This window comes from Megascapheus bottae, chromosome 9 (genome assembly GCF_031878675.1).
Source record: "Megascapheus bottae isolate mThoBot1 chromosome 9, mThoBot2.hap1, whole genome shotgun sequence".
Lineage (NCBI taxonomy): Eukaryota > Metazoa > Chordata > Mammalia > Rodentia > Geomyidae > Megascapheus > Megascapheus bottae.
The window spans coordinates 55,839,713-55,858,094 of NC_143517.1; the positions used below are offsets into that span (position 1 = coordinate 55,839,713).

The 18,382-nt window shown below is 39.4% G+C and overlaps 1 protein-coding gene across 3 annotated transcripts in view; it reads left to right on the forward strand.

Annotated features, from left to right (window-relative positions):
• Nucleotides 1–5,044: 5,044 nt before the first annotated feature.
• Fam91a1 (family with sequence similarity 91 member A1) overlaps nucleotides 5,045–18,382 on the forward strand; it is a 46,187-nt gene continuing 32,849 nt past the window's right edge. For 2 of the 3 annotated variants that reach the window (XM_090339350.1, XM_090339351.1), the window contains exons 1-6: nucleotides 5,045–5,154; nucleotides 11,776–11,860; nucleotides 14,828–14,979; nucleotides 16,495–16,552; nucleotides 17,248–17,315; nucleotides 18,093–18,206. In XM_090339350.1, coding sequence (XP_090195476.1) covers nucleotides 5,083–5,154; nucleotides 11,776–11,860; nucleotides 14,828–14,979; nucleotides 16,495–16,552; nucleotides 17,248–17,315; nucleotides 18,093–18,206 — 549 coding nt within the window. In that variant the 5' untranslated portion in view covers nucleotides 5,045–5,082. Of the gene's footprint in view, nucleotides 5,155–5,454; nucleotides 5,682–11,775; nucleotides 11,861–14,827; nucleotides 14,980–16,494; nucleotides 16,553–17,247; nucleotides 17,316–18,092; nucleotides 18,207–18,382 lie in introns of those variants that run through there. The other variant, XM_090339352.1, reaches the window with a different exon arrangement.

The following is an 18,382-nucleotide window of genomic DNA, read 5'->3' on the forward strand; positions in this document are numbered from 1 at the left end:
TTCTGGCTTTTTTTTCTATGTATGTGGTACCCAGGAATCGAACCCGGGTCTTCGTGCATGCTAGGCAAGCACTCAACCACTAGGCCAAACCCCCGGCCCCTTTTTGCCTTGTTTTTGCAATAGAACTAATTCAACCTCATAAAAGAGTACTAACATACAACACTTCTTTGCTCACTCATTCACTCATTGTATTATTCCTCATCCTAGTTACTATAGAAATATTTCCAGTTAATGAAAATCCTAGCTTTGGCATTAGCCAATTTATCCTGTTGACTTGAACACCAAGAGGCCTGAATGATGACCCGGGAATTAGATGGACAAGCTTTAGCTGGAGGGCTGCCTAATGCCAAATTTCAAATACAGAATCAACAGTATTAGGTGTTATTGGCCATTGGAGACAAGTTAGAGAAAGAGTTCCAAGGACTGTAGGTCCAGAGAGAATGGTTTGGAAAGAGTGAATTGTTCAGAAAGGGGGAAGTGAACAGATAGATTTGAGATGCCGAAATGTTGTGTGAGATCAGCCCCTGGTGGTCACCTTAACTACTGCAATTGTCCAGTGTTTGGTGGTGACGTGTCTTGATAATGACGTATCAATTTCCATTTTGCAACACAAATGTTTGGAACATAAACTGCCTGCAGATGGCAGGCATGCAACATTCACAATTTATAAGTAGATACATAACATTAATCTTCAAAGGCTCCATGACAGACTACCTATCTGCTTCACTCTAAAGCAGGCTTGTCTTTCTCTAATTGTTCACCCATATTTGCAGAAGAAAATCCTTAATGTAAAGGAAAACAGTTTGCTTTTATCTTACTCCATTTAGCCTTGTCATTTTATTTTGAATCTCTGGCATTACATTCACAGTGACAGGAGGTGACGTTTTCTAGTGAAGCAATAGGGGTAAATATTGTGGAACTGGATATGATATGTGCAAAGACCCAAAGGGATACAACAGTAAGCTATGCTTAAAGGGTTGAAAATAGGTTAGTACTTTTGAAGGAAGGGAGGAGAGAATGGACAATGGACCTTTCTTATCTAGATGACCTTTTCTGTGCCTTGATACTTAAAGAGAAAAAGATTTTTTTTCCGTCTCCAAATAAAATACACGCATGACAATTTTCCCACTGAACAACCTTCATGGGGGGGGGGGCTGTGGCTGGTGGGAAAGCCCATGTTCTGTCTTTGTGACACAACCTCTCCTCAGCTCCATTGGCTGGGGTAGAAGAGGGGGCCCAATTCGACAGGACTTTCCAAGTTTTTCCAAATCTAGATTTCAGTGAGCATGCTGCTTACATTATATTTGTTCATCCATTCCATTTAAATAATGAAGTCCCTTATAAATATATCTTATTAAATATATCAAATGGTAATACATGCCATCTCCATTTATGGAGAAAAAAATGGGTAGTGGAAAGGAGATGTGCTACAATCTTGAATAAGACAATGAGGGAAGGGTTAAGTGAGAAGCAGTGTGTTGTGAAATCAGACATCACATAGTTTATTGGGTCAATATGGAACACTTATTATGTGTAGTCCATGATTCAAAGTACTGGAGACAGATTCAGGAATGAGACAGAATCCTTCCTTCCATGGAAAGATTAACAAGAAATTAAATGAGGTGATAGTGGCTCCTTATAGTGAGATGTATTACGAGGAAAGAAGTGGCTAAGCTGAACAGGATAGTTGGAGCAGGCCACTGTAAGAGACATGAAGGCTGGAGTGCAAGAGTCTTGGAAAAGGTATCTAAGCCAGCAGGGTCTACAAAGGGCAAAAGCTGTAAGACTCGAGTATCTGGGGGAGATGACTACTTCATGGGATAGAGCCAAGCATACCTGGTATGGAAACTCATGGCCAAACTCAGGCCCAGGAAAACTGTGAAATGTGAACTGTTGGATAATGGTGGCTCACATTCTGTAATCCTAGCTACTTGAGAGGCTGATTGGGAAGACAGGTTTGAGACTAGCCTGCTACAAGGAGACTTCTCAATTAGCTGCTTGGAAGCCTGAATTTGAGAGGATTGCAATTCTGGGCCAGCACATTCCAGGGAAGTCCAGGAGACTCAATTTCAACAGAAATAAACTGGGTGCTGTGATGGGTGGGTGCCATCTCAGCTATGACAGGCACATGTCAAAGAGCTTCAAAAAAATAGCGGGGCGCAGTGGCTCATGCCTGTAATTCTAGCTACTCAGGAGGCTGAGATCTTAGTATCAAGGTTCAAATCGAGGTTCAAAGTCAGCCCAGGAACTAAAGACTGTGAGATTCATCTCCAATTAACCACTAGAAAACCGAGAGTGGTGCTGTGGCTCAAGAGGTAGGACAGTAGCTGTGAGCTGAAGAGCTCAGGGACAGTGCTCAAGCCTAGAGTTCAAGCCCCATGACCAACAAAAAAAAAAAAAAAAAGAAATGAGTTTCAAAAAACAACCAGTACCAAAGAGCTGGTGGCAGGTTCAGTGGTAGAGTGCCTATCTACCAAGCCTAAGGCTCTGAGTTCAAATTCCAGGACTGCAAAAAAAAAGAAAGAAAGAAAGAAAAAAGAAATGTTAACAGTGATTTCCTTTTCCTTTTCTTAGAAACCATTTCTTGACTTCATTTAATACCCCAGCTCTTTCTCCTCTAAACTTGCTCTTAGAAAAAGATGTGAAAATTCAGGCCGGGAGTTTGGCCTAGTGGTAGAGTGCTTGCCTAGTATGCACAAAGACCCGGATTAGATTCCTTGGTACCCCATACATAGAAAAAACTGGAAGTGGTGCCAAGGCTCAAGTGGTAGAGCTTTAGCCTTGAGAAATCCCAAGGACAGTGCTCAGGCACTGAGCTCAAGCACAGGACTGGCAAAAAAAAAAAAAAAAGAAAAAGATGTGAAAATTCATGTATAAAAAAATCCTAAGGCTTTAGGGGTTATTCTCCAAAGTGTATTTATATTTGAATCCAAGTGACTTAATTGTACAATTAAAAGGTTCCTGGGAGGGGCAGGGAAGGAAGTAACTGAGCACTTTAATTAGTGTCCTTTGGTATTTCTGTTCTTCCTGTCCACATAGCTTTGGCTCATTGCCTTCTTCAAATTTCTGCTTTTTCAGCTACTTACTGGGTTAGGATCTTTTCTAGTCATCAGAATCAAAGGTCTGTCTATTATTGATTTTACAGGTATAAGTTTACTCCTACAGTCTCTTATTTACTTGTCTGTGTTAAAAGTACCCAAGTTAGATTTAACTTTTGTGTGTGTGTGCGTGTGTGTGTGTGTTAGTACTGCGGCTTGGACTAAAGGCTTGGTAACTATCACTTAGCTTTTTGCTCAAGGCTGGTGTTCTACCTCTTGATCCAAGCATTCCTTCAGGGGTTTTTTTTTTTTGTGTGTGTGTGTGTCCTGGAACTTGAACTCTGGGCCTGGGCACTGTCCCTGAGCTCTTCAGCTCAAGGCTACTGCCCTACCCCTTTGAGCCACAGCACCACTTCCTGTTTCCTGGTGATTAATTGGAGAAAAGAGTCTGACTTTTTAGTGCCTGGGCTGGCTTTGAATCTTGATCCTCAGATCTCAGCCTCCTGAGTAGCCAGTATTACAGGCGTGAGGCATTGTGCCCAGGCTTCCTTCAGATTTTAAGATGGTTAATTGGACATTAGAATCTCACTGTCTTAGCTGCTCAGGCTGGCTTCAAACTGCCACTTTCAAATCTCAGCTTCCTGAGAATTACAGGGATCTTGTGAGAAAGTCATGTGGTCTTGACAGGCCTCATTTTACTTCTCTATTTATTAATACATCTAGTAACAACGGGACACTTCCCCATAGTTTAAAGAAATGGCAAAGGCTAAATACATGGTAGCAGGTGATCAATATCTGTTAAATAATGTCTCCTGGAATGGAGTTCAGTTAACTTTAGTTCTGCTAATTAAGGTTAGAAAACATAAGACTTAAAGCTACTATACTTGTAACAGATAACACACTTAGGTAAGGGGCAGTATTTAGCACATTGGTTTCAATGAATTACACCCCACAGGCTTTCCTCTGTGCTTTAGGTTTCCCTGTTGCTGGTTCTCCACGATGCCTCAGATTTATGGGTTGTTGAGTTTGGGCTAAGGATATTGTTTGAAAAGTTCTAAGGGGATATCTGTCATGACATAATGAAACAATAGTAACAACGAAAAAAATAGTAGCAAAATTGCTGCAGCTATTTCCAGTGTTCGTTTAGGTGATTGCTAAGGCAGTGTAACAAATTCTGAAAATAAGTTTCCAAAGACTTTTTCCCAAGAGCAAAAATGAGAAAAAAAATTGCTGGATTTCTGTGTTTGAAAAGTGAATCAAGAAAGCAGAAGTGAGATGCCACATTGCCAAAGGCAGACAAGGCCATGGTCCTCTAGATTCTCTTGGGCGCCGGGACTTGTTGGCATCAGCTATTAAAAATGTCTGCTCCCCAAATACCTACATGTTCCCAAGCTGGATCTTGGAAGGAGCTCAACGTTCTCTTTCCACAAAATGCAAACACGGCTTGGCAGGGACGTTGGCTCCCTCGGGCTTTGGTCTACCTGTGGCTCCTAGCTCTGCAGGCATGGCGTTAAGCCCTGCTTTCCTCCTGAGCCTGGCTCGGGGCGGCCTGACTTGAGCTGAAGTAGTCGCTTGGGTCTGCGTGGTCACGATCCAGTTTTCCAGGACCGAGGGGCAGAGGGAGCTTTCCCTCCTGTATCCCCAGGGCGTCAACATCTAGGTCCCATCCACCCAGGTGCAGGGGGGCGGGACGAAGCAGCTGGGAGCCCCGCCCCTCCAGCCCCGGGCGGAAGTGACGCAACCCCAGAGCCATTTCCGGCGAGCCGAAACTAGGAAGCAACTTGGCGCTTGCCCTCGCGCTTCAGCTATTGCTTGCCGCCGCCGCCGCCGCCGCCGCCGCTCAGAGCCCGGTGGCGGCGTCCGCGCTGAGATGTCCAGAGGCCTGGCCATGAGGCCACGCCGGATCTCCTCAGTGTGAGGCGCGGGGCCGCCCGCGGGCTCCCCTGGCAGGCCCCGGCGGGCGGCGTCGCTGCGGCCGCGGCCCCCGCCGATCCCCCCCACCCCCGACCCCCGACCCCCGTCCCTCCACTCCGGCACGGGCACCATGAACATAGACGTGGAGTTCCATATCCGGCACAACTATCCTTGGAGCAAGTTACCGGCCAACGTGAGGCAGGTACGACCCGGACCGGGGGATCCGGCCCCCCCCCAAGTCTCGGGCCCCGCCCCGTCGTCGCTTGTTCCCGCTCCTTCCTTCCGGGTCGGGGGGCGGGTCTCGGGAAAACCCACTGGTTGCTCCCAGACGAGGCGGGGACGCTTGGCCCACCTTCCCCCACCCCCCCGCGATAAATGAGACGGAGCCGGGTCCGGGGGACACGCAGGGCGCCTGGGCCCGCAGCCCGCCCCGGCCGGGCGCCCGCCGTACCGAGATCTTCAGAACCCGAGGATGGTGGGAAACGGGACGAGAAGAGGGAACGCCCTATCGGGCGACACCTCGCAGACGTTCCTCCACGGCGGTCCGTGCGGGAGTAGGAATCCTTCAGGGAGGCATGTCCGTTGGGTCCTGGGGGACCAGTAAGCGTTTAGCTAAGATAAAAAGGCGTCAGGACTTCTTCTTGGCTGAGTGAAGAACCAGGTCTCCAGAGTAACCAGCAACTGACTCGCCAAAAGTTTGGAGTGGTCTATGTGTGGATGAATTTGGAGGTGGGTGTGTGGAGTGTCTGACTGAGTGGTGTCAGATGAGACAGGGGAGAGCAGCCAGGGCCCGATTTTTGAAAGGACTTGTTTTGCTAAACTTTGCCCTCGAGACAAGCTGGGTTTGCTTGGGAATGCATATCAACAAGAGAGTGACCTAATGTTTTTTAAGGTTGATGCTCAAATTTTTGAGTGGCAGCTTCACTTTTTTTTTTTTTTTTTTTTTTTTTTGCAACAGGTATTGCACTCCTAGTTGGGAATTTTCAGCAGTCAACCTGACAAAGACCTGCCCTCATGGAGCTTATATTTTTAGCAAAGATAGGCCCTAAAATAAATGAATGAATTTGTAATATGGCAAGTGGTGTTGAACCTTAAAAAGGTCGTGATAGTGTGTGCAGGAGGCATTGTTTCTCTTCCATTTCCTTCCATACGTGGTTGAGAGTGAAATTCTGTTTTCCGTTGGTGCCAAGCAAGTGATATTGGGAAGCTTGGGATGGTGGTGGTGATAGTATCACGATCATTGTATTTAATAAAATACCAAAAAGTTGAAACATGTCTGAGGAGTGTGGGAGCTAAGTAGAGCAGGGTAGAGGAATGGGTGGGTGAGTCTAGGTACCATACTTAATGTACACATGTGACATTTGATTTAGGAAACCTTAGGAGATGAATGGGAGCAAGATTGATGGAGAAGAGAATGATGGAAGTGATGATGCTCGTCAAGATGCATTGTAGAGATACATGGATATGTGAAATTGAAACCCCTTTGTACCATTATTGGACAATTATAAAAAATAAAAATGAATTCTTGTACCTTATTTTGATTTTCTCCTCCCCAATAAAGTGAGTGAATAATTTAAGAGTAGTACTATTACTTGGTAAAGAAAACGCTTTGATTGTAAGACAACAGAACCCAACGAAGGGAAAGGATGTATTTTAGGGTCTAACCTTCTTGAGTATTAATGGCAGCCTGTGTGGCATTGGTCTGAAAGTGAGAAAAGAAAGTTCTAATGCCGAAGGATCAAGTTTTTCTTGTGAAGTTTGAATGAGGCTTTGGTGGGCAATTTTGTTCTTTAGAGTTCTGTGGTGTATCTGAAGACAACTGGAAGCATCAACCATCCTCCTTTTCTGTTTTTCCACTTTTCCTCTTCATCAAAATCCGTGGAGCACAGTGAAACAAAGAGGAATGAGTAGACTGTGCCCACCACGAATAATTCATTTTAATTTGTACTGGAAAAAGGCTTTCTGAAACTTTATAATTATTAAAAATATGCATAGGACAATGTTAAAATTAGGTCCAAATGAAATCAAACTGATTTTGTGTGTGTGTGGTCACTTTTTGTTTAGAATAGTATGGTCATTTATAATGGTTACACAACCTGTCTATACAAGTTAACTCTCCTAACCTTTCTTCAGCTTTTCCACTTCGTTCTGAGGTTAAATCACTACATCAATTTTCTGTCTGGTACCTTGTCCTCAGAATAGGATCTTTCCATGTATTCTTCATACTACACTCAGATGAGGTTTCTAACATGCAAACCCAGGCCTATCACCATCTGTCGCCTTTGTATTTTAGCTTTTCTTTGAGTTCAGTCCTGGGAGTTGTTCCTGATCTCCTGAATCAGAGTCAGCCTTCTTCAGTTATCATTTTTGAATCTGTTTGCAGTGCCCTGCACAGCACAGTTCACTTGCTTTGGCTCTCAGCTCAGGATATGGTGTGTTTTCTAGTTTTATTATTTGTCACACTTTTGTACCCCAAGAGCCTATAAGTAGTTGGCTTTTAGTAAATATTTGTCTAATGGACTTTCCTGGGTCACTGAAACTTACTTTAGAAGTGAGGGATATTCAGAAGGCAAATTGTATAGATACCAAGTAGTTTGTTAGGATTCCCAGTACATTTTGATGGGCTTAATTTGGAAATGACTCATTTCTAGTTCAGAAAGCTGGGGGAGGGAGATTCATGTTTTCAAAAAACTTGTTTCAAGCCAATTCTTTTCATGTAGATAAGATGGAATTAAAAAAATGTTTTCTGGGTCACACTAGACTTTAAAATATACAGGTAGGACTATTTTCAGGGGTTTTCTAGCATACCCATACCTTATATTCATTGTTCAAAACAGTTGTATCTGAAGAGGAATCTTGTGCTGAGATCCTGTGTAATCTGGGAAGGAACAATTTTTTCTTTGTGTGGGTTTTGTGAGGAGGAATACCCAGTAGGAGGTACTCACTGGGATGGGGATTGCTAGATGCATTGGCTTTATAGAGTCATTGTGCTTTAGGATCCTCTGCACAATGGAGGCTCTGGCTGGTGACTTGTTTCCATGTCCTTTCATCTGTTTTGGTCCTTTTGTATGCAGCCCGATTTAGTGTGTCAGACCTCAGTATTTTTGTAGTCTCACCATTGACTTAGATAAAAATGGCATTTTCTCCTTTTCCTTTTGATTTAAAGTTAAATCTGTAGTGGCAACAGTGTTTTAAAATGGAAGCAGATTTGGGGAAGTATCAGAGAGGCAAAGACTCTAAACAAAGATTTTTTTTTTTGAGAGCAGACCAATGGAGATTGGCTTATTACAGCTCTTCAGCTTTTAGCTTATTCTTTAGATACTGAATGGTGTTTTTACTTGGCCTGACCTTTGCCTCTTACCTTTGATTTGGGAGTATAAGTATGCATTGCCACCCCTGGCTTTCTGGTGTGTTTTTTTGTTTGTTTTAATTTTTTTTTTTTCTTTGGTGGGTCATGGGGCTTGATATCTGGCCTGGACACTTTCTGTCCCTGAGCTCTTCAGCTCAAGGCCACTTCCCTACCCTTGAGTCAAGCCCCACTTCTCATTTTCTAGAGGTTAATTGGAGATAAGAGTCCCAGGTCCTTTTGTGCCTGCTGGCTTTGAACCTTGATCCTCAGATCTCAGTCTCCTGAGTAGCTAGGATTACAGGCGTGAGCTACCGCGCCGGGTATTGTTTTAATTTTAATTAGTATTTATTATTTATTTTTATTGTAAAGGTGATGATGTACAGAGGGGTTATGATTACATAAGTCAGGTAATAAGTAGATTTCTTTTTGAACAGTGGCACCTCTTTCCTCTAGCTTTCTGTTTTTAAAATAGTCTCATTAACTTTTGCTTAAGCTTCTTTGAACTGTTGTATTTTCATGTCTGCCTCCAAATATGTGGGATTGTGGGCAGTTGCCACCCTTAGCAAAGACATTTTACTTTACACATTTGTGTACAGAAGAGTAGATTTAATTTTATTGTGGATTTTAGGTATTTGTGTGACAAATTTGGTTGGTTAGGGCCAGCGAGTACTTACTTAGTGCTTAATACTAAAGGTTGTGTGTTTAATAGTTTGTATCCTTTAATAAGACTTACCAGTGTAGACCTTTACGTCTTGTGTGAGTGGCTTGATTTATACTTTTTTTTTTTTTTTTTGCCAGTCCTGGGCTTGAGCTCAGGGCCTGAGCTCAAGTCCTTGGACTTTCTCAAGGCTAGAGCTCTACCACTTGGGCCTCAGCACCACTTCTGGCTTTTTTCTATGTATGTGGTACCGAGGAATCGAACCCGGGTCTTCATGCATGCTAGGCAAGCACTTTAACCACTAGGCTAAACTCCCGGCCTGATTTATACTTTTTTATTCTGGACTTATAAGGAGTAGAATTTGAAAGGGAGAAATAGTAAGGATTTGCAAGCAGAATAGCAAATTTTCTAGTTAGGAATTTGCTAAAGGCTTTACAAAGTTGCTTGATGCGTATGTGTGCATGTGCGTGTGTGTTTTGTGTTTCCTGACAAAGTGACTTATTTGACAGTAAAACTACACAAAACCTTTACAAATTTGACAGATGGTTCAATCCCCTAAATGCCTTCAGTTCTGACTCTAGGTTTGGTGCTATTGAGGAGAAAGGCAGAGTAGTTTTTCACAATTAACTACTCTTGGCTAATTAGGATGTTTAAACAGATAAGCATAGTATAAGCACATCCATTTGGGCATTAGTAAGTTCTCTTTAACAGGAAAGAAAGATACTTAGTTCTGTCACAGCATGTTTCACCATTTGTGTACAGTTATGGGCTATGTGTAGATGTAGTTTCATCTGTCTTGCTGTGAAGATTTCTTGAAGTATTTGTGTCTGGACATTTATTATGGCTTTCAAAACCCTGTAAGACATACAGTGAACTAAATCCTCTTATCTATCATTAAAGATGTCAAGTTTTACTTTATTGTGTATTGGAAAGCCCACATCTATTAATTAGAAAGATGAGAACAGCCATATATTAAATTAAATTTATGGTTACTGTGTTGGCTTATTCTTTGATTTTTTTTTTTTGTGTACTCCAACTTTGAACTTTCTTGAGTGCACAACTAGGAAGTTTTTGCTTATTTAAAAATAGGGTTGATCCATTGTATACATTGAACCAACTACTGATCAAAAATAAACAAAAGAAGTAGGTTTGTTCTGAGTAAAAATAGACATTTTGCTTAATGTGATTCCATAGATAATATAATATAAAAGCTATTTTATAGTCATTTACCTATGTCTTATAAATCTAGGTCATTTACCTTATATTATGTGTATTGTAAATATTCTAGAGATGAATTAGAGCATTCAAAAGGATGTCTGGGCTACGTGCAAATACTATACCATTTGTAAGGGACTAGGTTTTGGTATCCTTGGAATGGTAGAACTGTTTCCAAAATTTGTCTAAATGTCTTCTGATGAAGCTACAAGGAAACAACATTATTTATTTTTATTGTTATCCTAAGGGTGCTGAGGGGTTATAGTTACATAAATCAGGTATAGAGGATGTTTCTTTTAGGACAGTTTATTTTTATTTTATTATTTTATTTTGTGCTAGTATTGGGGCTTAAACTCAGGGCCTTGTGCTCAACTTTGCCTTTCTCACTCAAGGTCTGTACTCTTCCACTTGAGCCACAACTCCACTTTATACTTTTTGCTGGTTGATTTGAGATATGATTCTTAGGGCCTTTCCTGCCTGGGCTGGCTTTGAGCCTTGATCCTTAGAACTCAGTCACCTGAGTAGCTATGATTATAGGTATGAATCTCCAGCACCCAGCTAGGGAAGGATATTTTAAAGAAGCAGTCTTATATACAGTGAGATCTACATGACGTAAAAATCTTAATCTCTAATGGTCACATTCTTCAGTCACAATGACAGTAAGTCAAGGATATGTCCATCTTCCATCACCATTCTTAAATAAGCATAGAAACCATCTATGCATCCATCCAACACCTTCACGCTGGGGATATTTCAGAAGAAAATCTCTCAGTAGAACTTGGTTAACTTACGTGAAGTAAGATTCGTGTACTAATTTATTTGACATTAAATACTTTAGGTTAGGGCCGCGAGTTGGCCTAGTGGTAGAGTGCTTGCCTACCATAGTGCACAAAGACCCAGGTTCAATTCCTCGGAACCACATATATAGAAAAGCTGGAAGTGGTGTTGTGGCTCCAGTGGTAGAGCTTTAGCCTTGAGAAAAGCCCAAGGACAGTGCCCAGGCTCTGCGTTCACTCCTCAGGAGTAACAAAAACAAAAAACAAAACTTTAGGTTAAAGCAGGGGTGAAGAATATCCAAGGTCTTGAAATCATTAAGGTACTTGGCAGGTCAGACACATATGCTTCTAGTCAGATGTTCCTAACTGTTTGCCTGTATTGATCATTTGATATGGCTTGCAAATGATGCGATAAATTTTTTATGGCCTTTGATAGGATAAAAGGTTCCCTATCCCTGGCTAAGGGATGGGGATGTAGCTCTGTGGCAGACCTCTTAGCATAGACAAGGTCCTGCATTGGATTTCCAGCACTACAAAACAAAACTCACAACAGCGACAACACAGCAAAACAGCAACAATAACAACAGCAAAACAACCAACAAAAACTCAAAAAACCTTAGTGATTTGTTTTTGAAAGTCACAGTGCAAAGAAGCATGTTGAATTTTTGTTTTTATATTATAACAAGAAAGTTTATAATAAAGTTGAAGAAAATACTCTTTATTCAATTTTGCAAATTAGAGCTGCTATGCAGAATTAAGGATCATGGTTTTGAACTTTTACAGGAAAAGTACTGGATGCTATTTAATTTCTATAATTTCTTTCAGAGCCTTGGAAATTCACAGAGGGAATATGAAAAGCAGGTTGTCTTGTATAGTATCCGCAATCAGTTACGCTACAGAAGTAACCTAGGTAAGTACAGGCATTTCACATTAGGTGCAAATAGTTGACTAGTTGTCTTTTTATTATAGATCTCATGGCTCCTACCCTACCTCTTTTTCTCTTTCTTTCTTTCTTTTTTTTTTTTTTTGCCTGTCCTGGGGCTTGAACTCAAAGCCTGGGCACTGTCCTTGAGCTTTCTCAAGGATAGTGCTCTACCACTTGAGCCACAGCACCACTTCTGGCTTCTTCTGTATATGTGGTACCAAGGAATTGAACTCCAGTCTTTGTGCATGCTAGGCAAGCACTCTACTCCCCACACTCCAGTGCTTCTTTTTTATTTATTTATTTATTTTTAGTTATAAATTTCTTCTTCAAAGAATCATTAATAGATTTGTTTTTTCTGTAGAATGTTAATTGTATTCCAGTCTCCTTTTTTTACCTGAGGTCAGGAACATATGCTAGAAACTAAAAGATTTATTAATTCTTAGTTATTTCCTTGCCTCCCTGCCCCCTTCCCCTTTTTTGAGATACTAGTGAGTGAACTTAGGGCCTTGTGCTGTGTTTTTTAGGGAATCACTTCGCTACTTCAGTCCATCTATCAACCAGTGCCATTGCATTGATATTTTCAAGATAGGGGCTTTGTACCCAGGCTAGCCTGGATTTCATCCTGTTTGTGTATCCCACATCACTGGGGATGACAGGCGCATGCCCTGCACCTAGCCATTAGTTGAGATGGAGTCTCACAAACTTTTTGCCTAGATTGGCCTCTAACTGCAGTTCCCTAATACTTGCCTCCCAAGTAGGTAGGATTACAGGCTTTGTCCTGCTAGCTTTTGATCATTTCACTTTTGAAGTTGTTGCCATTTTCTGAATGATATAACGTTAAGGTAAAACTATAATAGCTGGATGAAAACTACTCAGATCTGATTAGGATATTGAAACCTAGTAAAAATGGAAGCTTGTTATCTATATTTTTTATTTTCTTTTTTTATTAAAGAATTTACTAACATTGATTTTTACATCATATTTCGAATGTCATGTTTAACAAACAAGTATTCAAGAAGGGAATCTGTATACAATCACTGGCACATAGATTTTAGAACATAATTAAAATTAAGCTGAGGGTTTATATGTTATAGATACATATTAATCTATGTAATGAAATATTATGTCCATAGAGTAGATATCCCATCATATATTTTTACGTCTATGTAGTTGTGTTTATATCTCCAAGACCATGTCTATAACCTTGGGTACCCAATTGAGTCATCATCGCTGTTGTAATGTTTGGATCTAATATCTACATATTAAGGATACCATGCGCTTTTGTTCCTTTGGTCTTGACTTATCTCATTCAACATGAGTCACTCTGATTTCATCCACTTCCCAGAGAATGCCATTATTTTATCTTATCTGTTGGCTATGTAGAATTCCATTTTGTGTGTGTGTGTATCACATATTTTTTTTTTTTTTGGCCAGTCCTGGGCTTGAGCTCAGGGCCTGAGCACTGTCCTTTGACTTTCTCAAGGCTAGAGCTCTACCACTTGAGCCTCAGCACCACTTCTGACTTTTTTCTATGTATGTGGTACCGAGGAATCGAACCCGGGTCTTCATGCATGCTAGGCAAGCATTTTAACCACTAGGCCAAACTCCCGGCCCGTGTATCACATTTTTTTGTATCCATTCATCTGAAGTAGGGCATCAGGATTGTTTCCATCACTTGACTGTTGTGAATAGTGCAGAGATAAACATGGCTGAGCAGGTGTTCTTATCATATCCTGGGTTATGATGCTCAGGATAGATGCCCAGGAGTGGTATGACGGGATCGTAGCGAAGGTCTATTTTCAGTTCTTTAAGAAACCTCCAAACTGCATTCCAGAGTGGCTGAACTAGTTTACATTCCTACCAGCAGTGCAATAGGGTTCCTCTTTCTCCACAACCCCTCCAGCATTTGTTGTCTGAGTTCAGAATATTGGCCATTCTAATTGGGGTAATGTGGTATGTTAGGGTTGTTTTTATTTGCATTTCCTTTATGACCATGGATGATGAGCATTTTTTCGTGTTTTTCTTATGCTATATATATTTGCTGTTAAGACTATTCCTTTGATTAGTATGTGACAGAAGTTTACATGCTATTTATTCATAAGATACTATATATAGAGATGTGTCACTAAGACTATTTGAACTATCTAGTGAACCTATGATTTAGAAATCTTAATTCAGTTTAATGTTCTGCTGTGAAACACAGTAGTTAGAGAGCTGAGTCATTCTCTGTGGTCTAACGTATTTCTTGTATAGATCTTGGTACTTCAGTAATACTATTTTGGAAAATTCAGAGTATCTTGGTTCACTAAGACCCAATAGCCTAAATGGCTTCTTAAAGTAAAATGATCATCCTTAAAAAACAAACAAACAAAAAACTATAGCTGGAACAAATTTTAAACAGGTCCATAATTTTTTACTATTCTTATATTTTTTTGTCAGATTGCTTTGGTTATTCTGTTGTTCTGCCTAGGGTATTATTCTGCTATGCGTAGGTTGACCTTATTTTAGAAGTAGTTTTTCCATATAATTTTTTTTGTGGAAGTTTAAAAGCCTTTTATGAAAAACAACAAAGCAAAAAATAGGAAATTAAAAAGTATACTCAGTTTTATTAAAAACTAACATGCAGTTTGGCTTTCTTATACAGTTGTATGGTGAGGCTCTGAGACTTATAGCTTATTTGGTACATTTTGGTGGGCCTTGCTGATCGTTTCAAACTTGTTTTCTGATTTGACAAGAATTAGTTCTTTTATCTGATCTACATTTTCCTTGTCTACTGTGAACTCTGTTTCTTGTGATCTAAGTATTGTTTTGTCTCATCTTAGAATATTTTGTTTTCATCTAACTTAAATATTATTTTTAAATTAATATGGGTTTTATAAAAGACTTCTTTGAAATCATATTGAGTTTCATATTGCTTGAAAGAAAGGTAGATAATTGCCCTCTCTCTTTCAGTTAAACATGTCAAGAAAGATGAACGCAAGTACTATGAGGAGCTTCTGAAGTACAGCAGAGACCATCTCATGCTGTACCCTTACCATTTATCTGATATTATGGTGAAGGGCTTGAGGATAACACCCTTTTCATACTATACTGGGATCATGGAGGTGAGTTTACAGTGATTGAACCATTAAGATTGGGGTGGGACTATCTGCCAGGGACTCTGCTGCGGATAAGTATCTCTAGGCCACAGCAGACAGGTTTTCTGAAGTTTAGTTAGAAGAGGGTGGCTGTTATAAGTTCAGTGTTTGAGCCACACTTGTAGTTGTTATTGACATTTCCACATTGGAAGAATACCCATTTCTGTTCTGTGTTCTTGACCTTTTGTGTTGTCAGGGCATAAATCAAACGTTTGTATTAGCAGTTTGTACAAAACTTGTTGCTTTTAAGGTGTAATTAAGGTTGAAATATAGGTTACAGAACTGCACATTAAGCTCAGAGAAACTTAATGACATGTATAAAAAATAAACGATGACATAACCCAACATTATATAATACAGGTGTTAAAAAGGAACTCTATTAGAATTTGCTGCTGCTCTGGAATTATTAACGTTCAATTTTTAGATTTTGCCAAAGGTAATTTGTACGTGACTGAGTTGAATGACCTTAATACTAGTTACATACAATTTTTAAGTGGGTTTTAAGGATTATTTATCTAGTATTCATGTGCTATTTAATGATATTTGAAATGCTGCTGTTTGGGGTTAACTGGCCACAGGGAAGCCTAGACCCTAGGAACCTGCAATAGTGTGATAGTTAGCTCCCATTTTGGTGTGGTTGGGGGCTTTTATGTGAACTCCCCTTGTAGCTACCTAAAGTACTACAGGGTGGAAGTGGCACTTTTACCATCCTGTCTGTTTTGGTGTTCCCTCCTTTTGAGCTCAGTAGTTCAAGTATCAGGTTAGCATAATAAGGCAGGCAGCTAATCAGTAACTTTGAACAATCTCTAATTCTTTCCCTTTTGTTGCTCACAAGATTTAAAAGATAAAATAGCTGGGATTTTTTTCCATTTACAATCTTCATTTCAGTTTTATCTGTTTGTTTCCGATTTCTGTTGAGCCATTTAGTTTAGCTCTTGAGTTGGAAACCAGGCTTATCTTACAGTAAACATTTGGTTTGGTTCATTTATTAGAGAAACAGATTAGACTCAAGGAAGTCTAGCCCCAGAATTTAACTCTGAACTTGTGGAGTAAAGCCTACCAAGTGATTAGGATCTTTGATGGTAGTCCTTGTTTTGGATGCATATATAGATGAAGCTATAATCACATTATTAGCCTTTTCTCTTTTCTTGGGGTAGGATCATGGGTTAAAAGTGTGAGAGGCTGGAACCCTGAGCTATCATTGAGATATTCCTTGCAAAGCTTCTATGGGACAGAAGTTACAGGACAACTGTCTCATAGTTACGTATACTAATATGAGAAACCCAGACCCAAATGTCTCCTATTTAGTTACTAGATAGGTTCCCAGGGAAAGTAGCACAGTATAATGTGCATGCTTTAGGGTGTAATGATTCCTGTAATGCTTCCTGTAATGATTGCTATTCATCTACGTATTTATACATGTTTTTATTGTTATCTAAGGACATTTGTCACTTCAAATATTGATTTTTTTCTTTTTGAAAGGACATTATGAACAGCGAAAAAAGTTATGATTCATTGCCCAATTTTACTGCTGCTGACTGTAAGTATCCAATTGTGCTGAAGTAGGTAATGTTCAGATTGTTTCTTCCTTTATGCATGTTGTTGTCAGTACTGTAGAGTATTTTTAACCTGAAATATTTGAAAAATAAGATGAGTAAGCAACATTATTAGTGGAAATTTTATCACACAATACAAATCAAATGTAAAATTTAGTCTGATGTGTTTCTAAATGAAAAAATATTTTGAAGAAGTAGAGTCAAAGAAAGAAACTAAATTACATATTTCTACAGAATTAAGTTTTTTTCTGGTATTTGCACAACATGTGTGCTAAGTGAGGAGAAAACTTGTTTGTAATATTTAGTAGCATAACATTGCAAACATATTTGCTGACATCTTATGTCTATTTTAATAACATTTAAAATGTGACAGTTCTTTGTGTAAAAAGAGTTTCTTTTTTTTCCATTAAAAAGTTTCTGCTGAAAACTATACTTCTTAAAATTGGAAAGACTTCTCTTTTTAAAATACCTTCTAGTTAGCTTTCAAAAGACAGCTTGAGTTTGCCTTTCCCAGAGTTTAGTTTTCTTTTATATCTTGGTAGAAGAAGTAGAAGAATTCTTTTGAATTTATATTGATGAATCATATGAATACAAGCTGAGGACTTACCATAAAATTTCTTGAGTATCCTGACATTTCAAGATATATTCAGTGTTTTTTAAATAGAGGATTTTCTTTCAGGTCTGAGGCTTCTTGGCATAGGAAGAAACCAATACATTGATCTCATGAATCAGTGTAGATCATCAAAAGTAAGAATTTCCTTTTCTTTTTCATGTTTTGGCCTCCTTGTCACACAGTTTTATTAGTATTTTTTAGTAATCATTAATAATTTCTTGAAAGTTTATTTAATCTAGAAATAATGAGCAGATCTTCAGTTTTCACTAGTGTATAGTTTGTGATTTAAGAAAAATATTTACAGCATATGAAACCTGTTTATTGTTGTTGTTGTTATTATTACCAGTCCTAGGAATTGAACTTAGGACCTGTGCACTGTCCCTGAGCTTTTTTGCTTGACACTTAACGCTGCCACTTGAGCCACAGCTCTATTTTGGCTTTTTTGATGTTTAATTGGAAATACGAGTTTCACAGACTTTTCTGCCTGGGCTAGCTCTGAATAGCAATCCTCAAATCTCAGTCTCCTAAGTAATTAGGATTATAGATGTGAGCCACTGGAACCCAGAATATAACATTTATTTTTCAAAAGTAATTTTATTCTGTTTATTTTTTTACTTCTGCTTGCCCCAGAGTTCATTAATTGATGGATTCATGATTATTTCTTAAGTCTTATTTGAGTTTCTATATTTAGGTTTAATGATTAGTATTGTGAAATAACTTATTTTGAAACAATTTAATAATGATTCTCTAGTATTAGATGTATTATAAAATAAAATTTTAGATGTAAAAAAATGAAAAGATACTATTATAAGCATTTTTTTAAATTATATGATCATTAAAAGTAGAAAGTGGTTCTTTTAGGCTGGTTGCAAATTCTCTAATGCAAATTGCAAATTCTCCAATCATTGCAGAAATTTTTCAGAAGGAAAACTGCCCGTGATCTTCTACCAGTAAAGCCAGTAGAAATTGCCATAGAGGCATGGTGGGTAGTGCAGTCTGGATATATCACAGAAGATGACATCAAGGTGAAGAAAATTAAACATAGATTTTTTTTTTATTACTAATACTGTTTTGCAACTTCTTTTTTTTTTTTTTTTGGTCATTTATGGGTCTTGAATTTAGGGCCTGGGCTCTGTCCCTGAGCTCTTTTGCTCAAAGGTAGCACTCTACCACGTTGAGCCACAACTCTTACTTCCAGTTT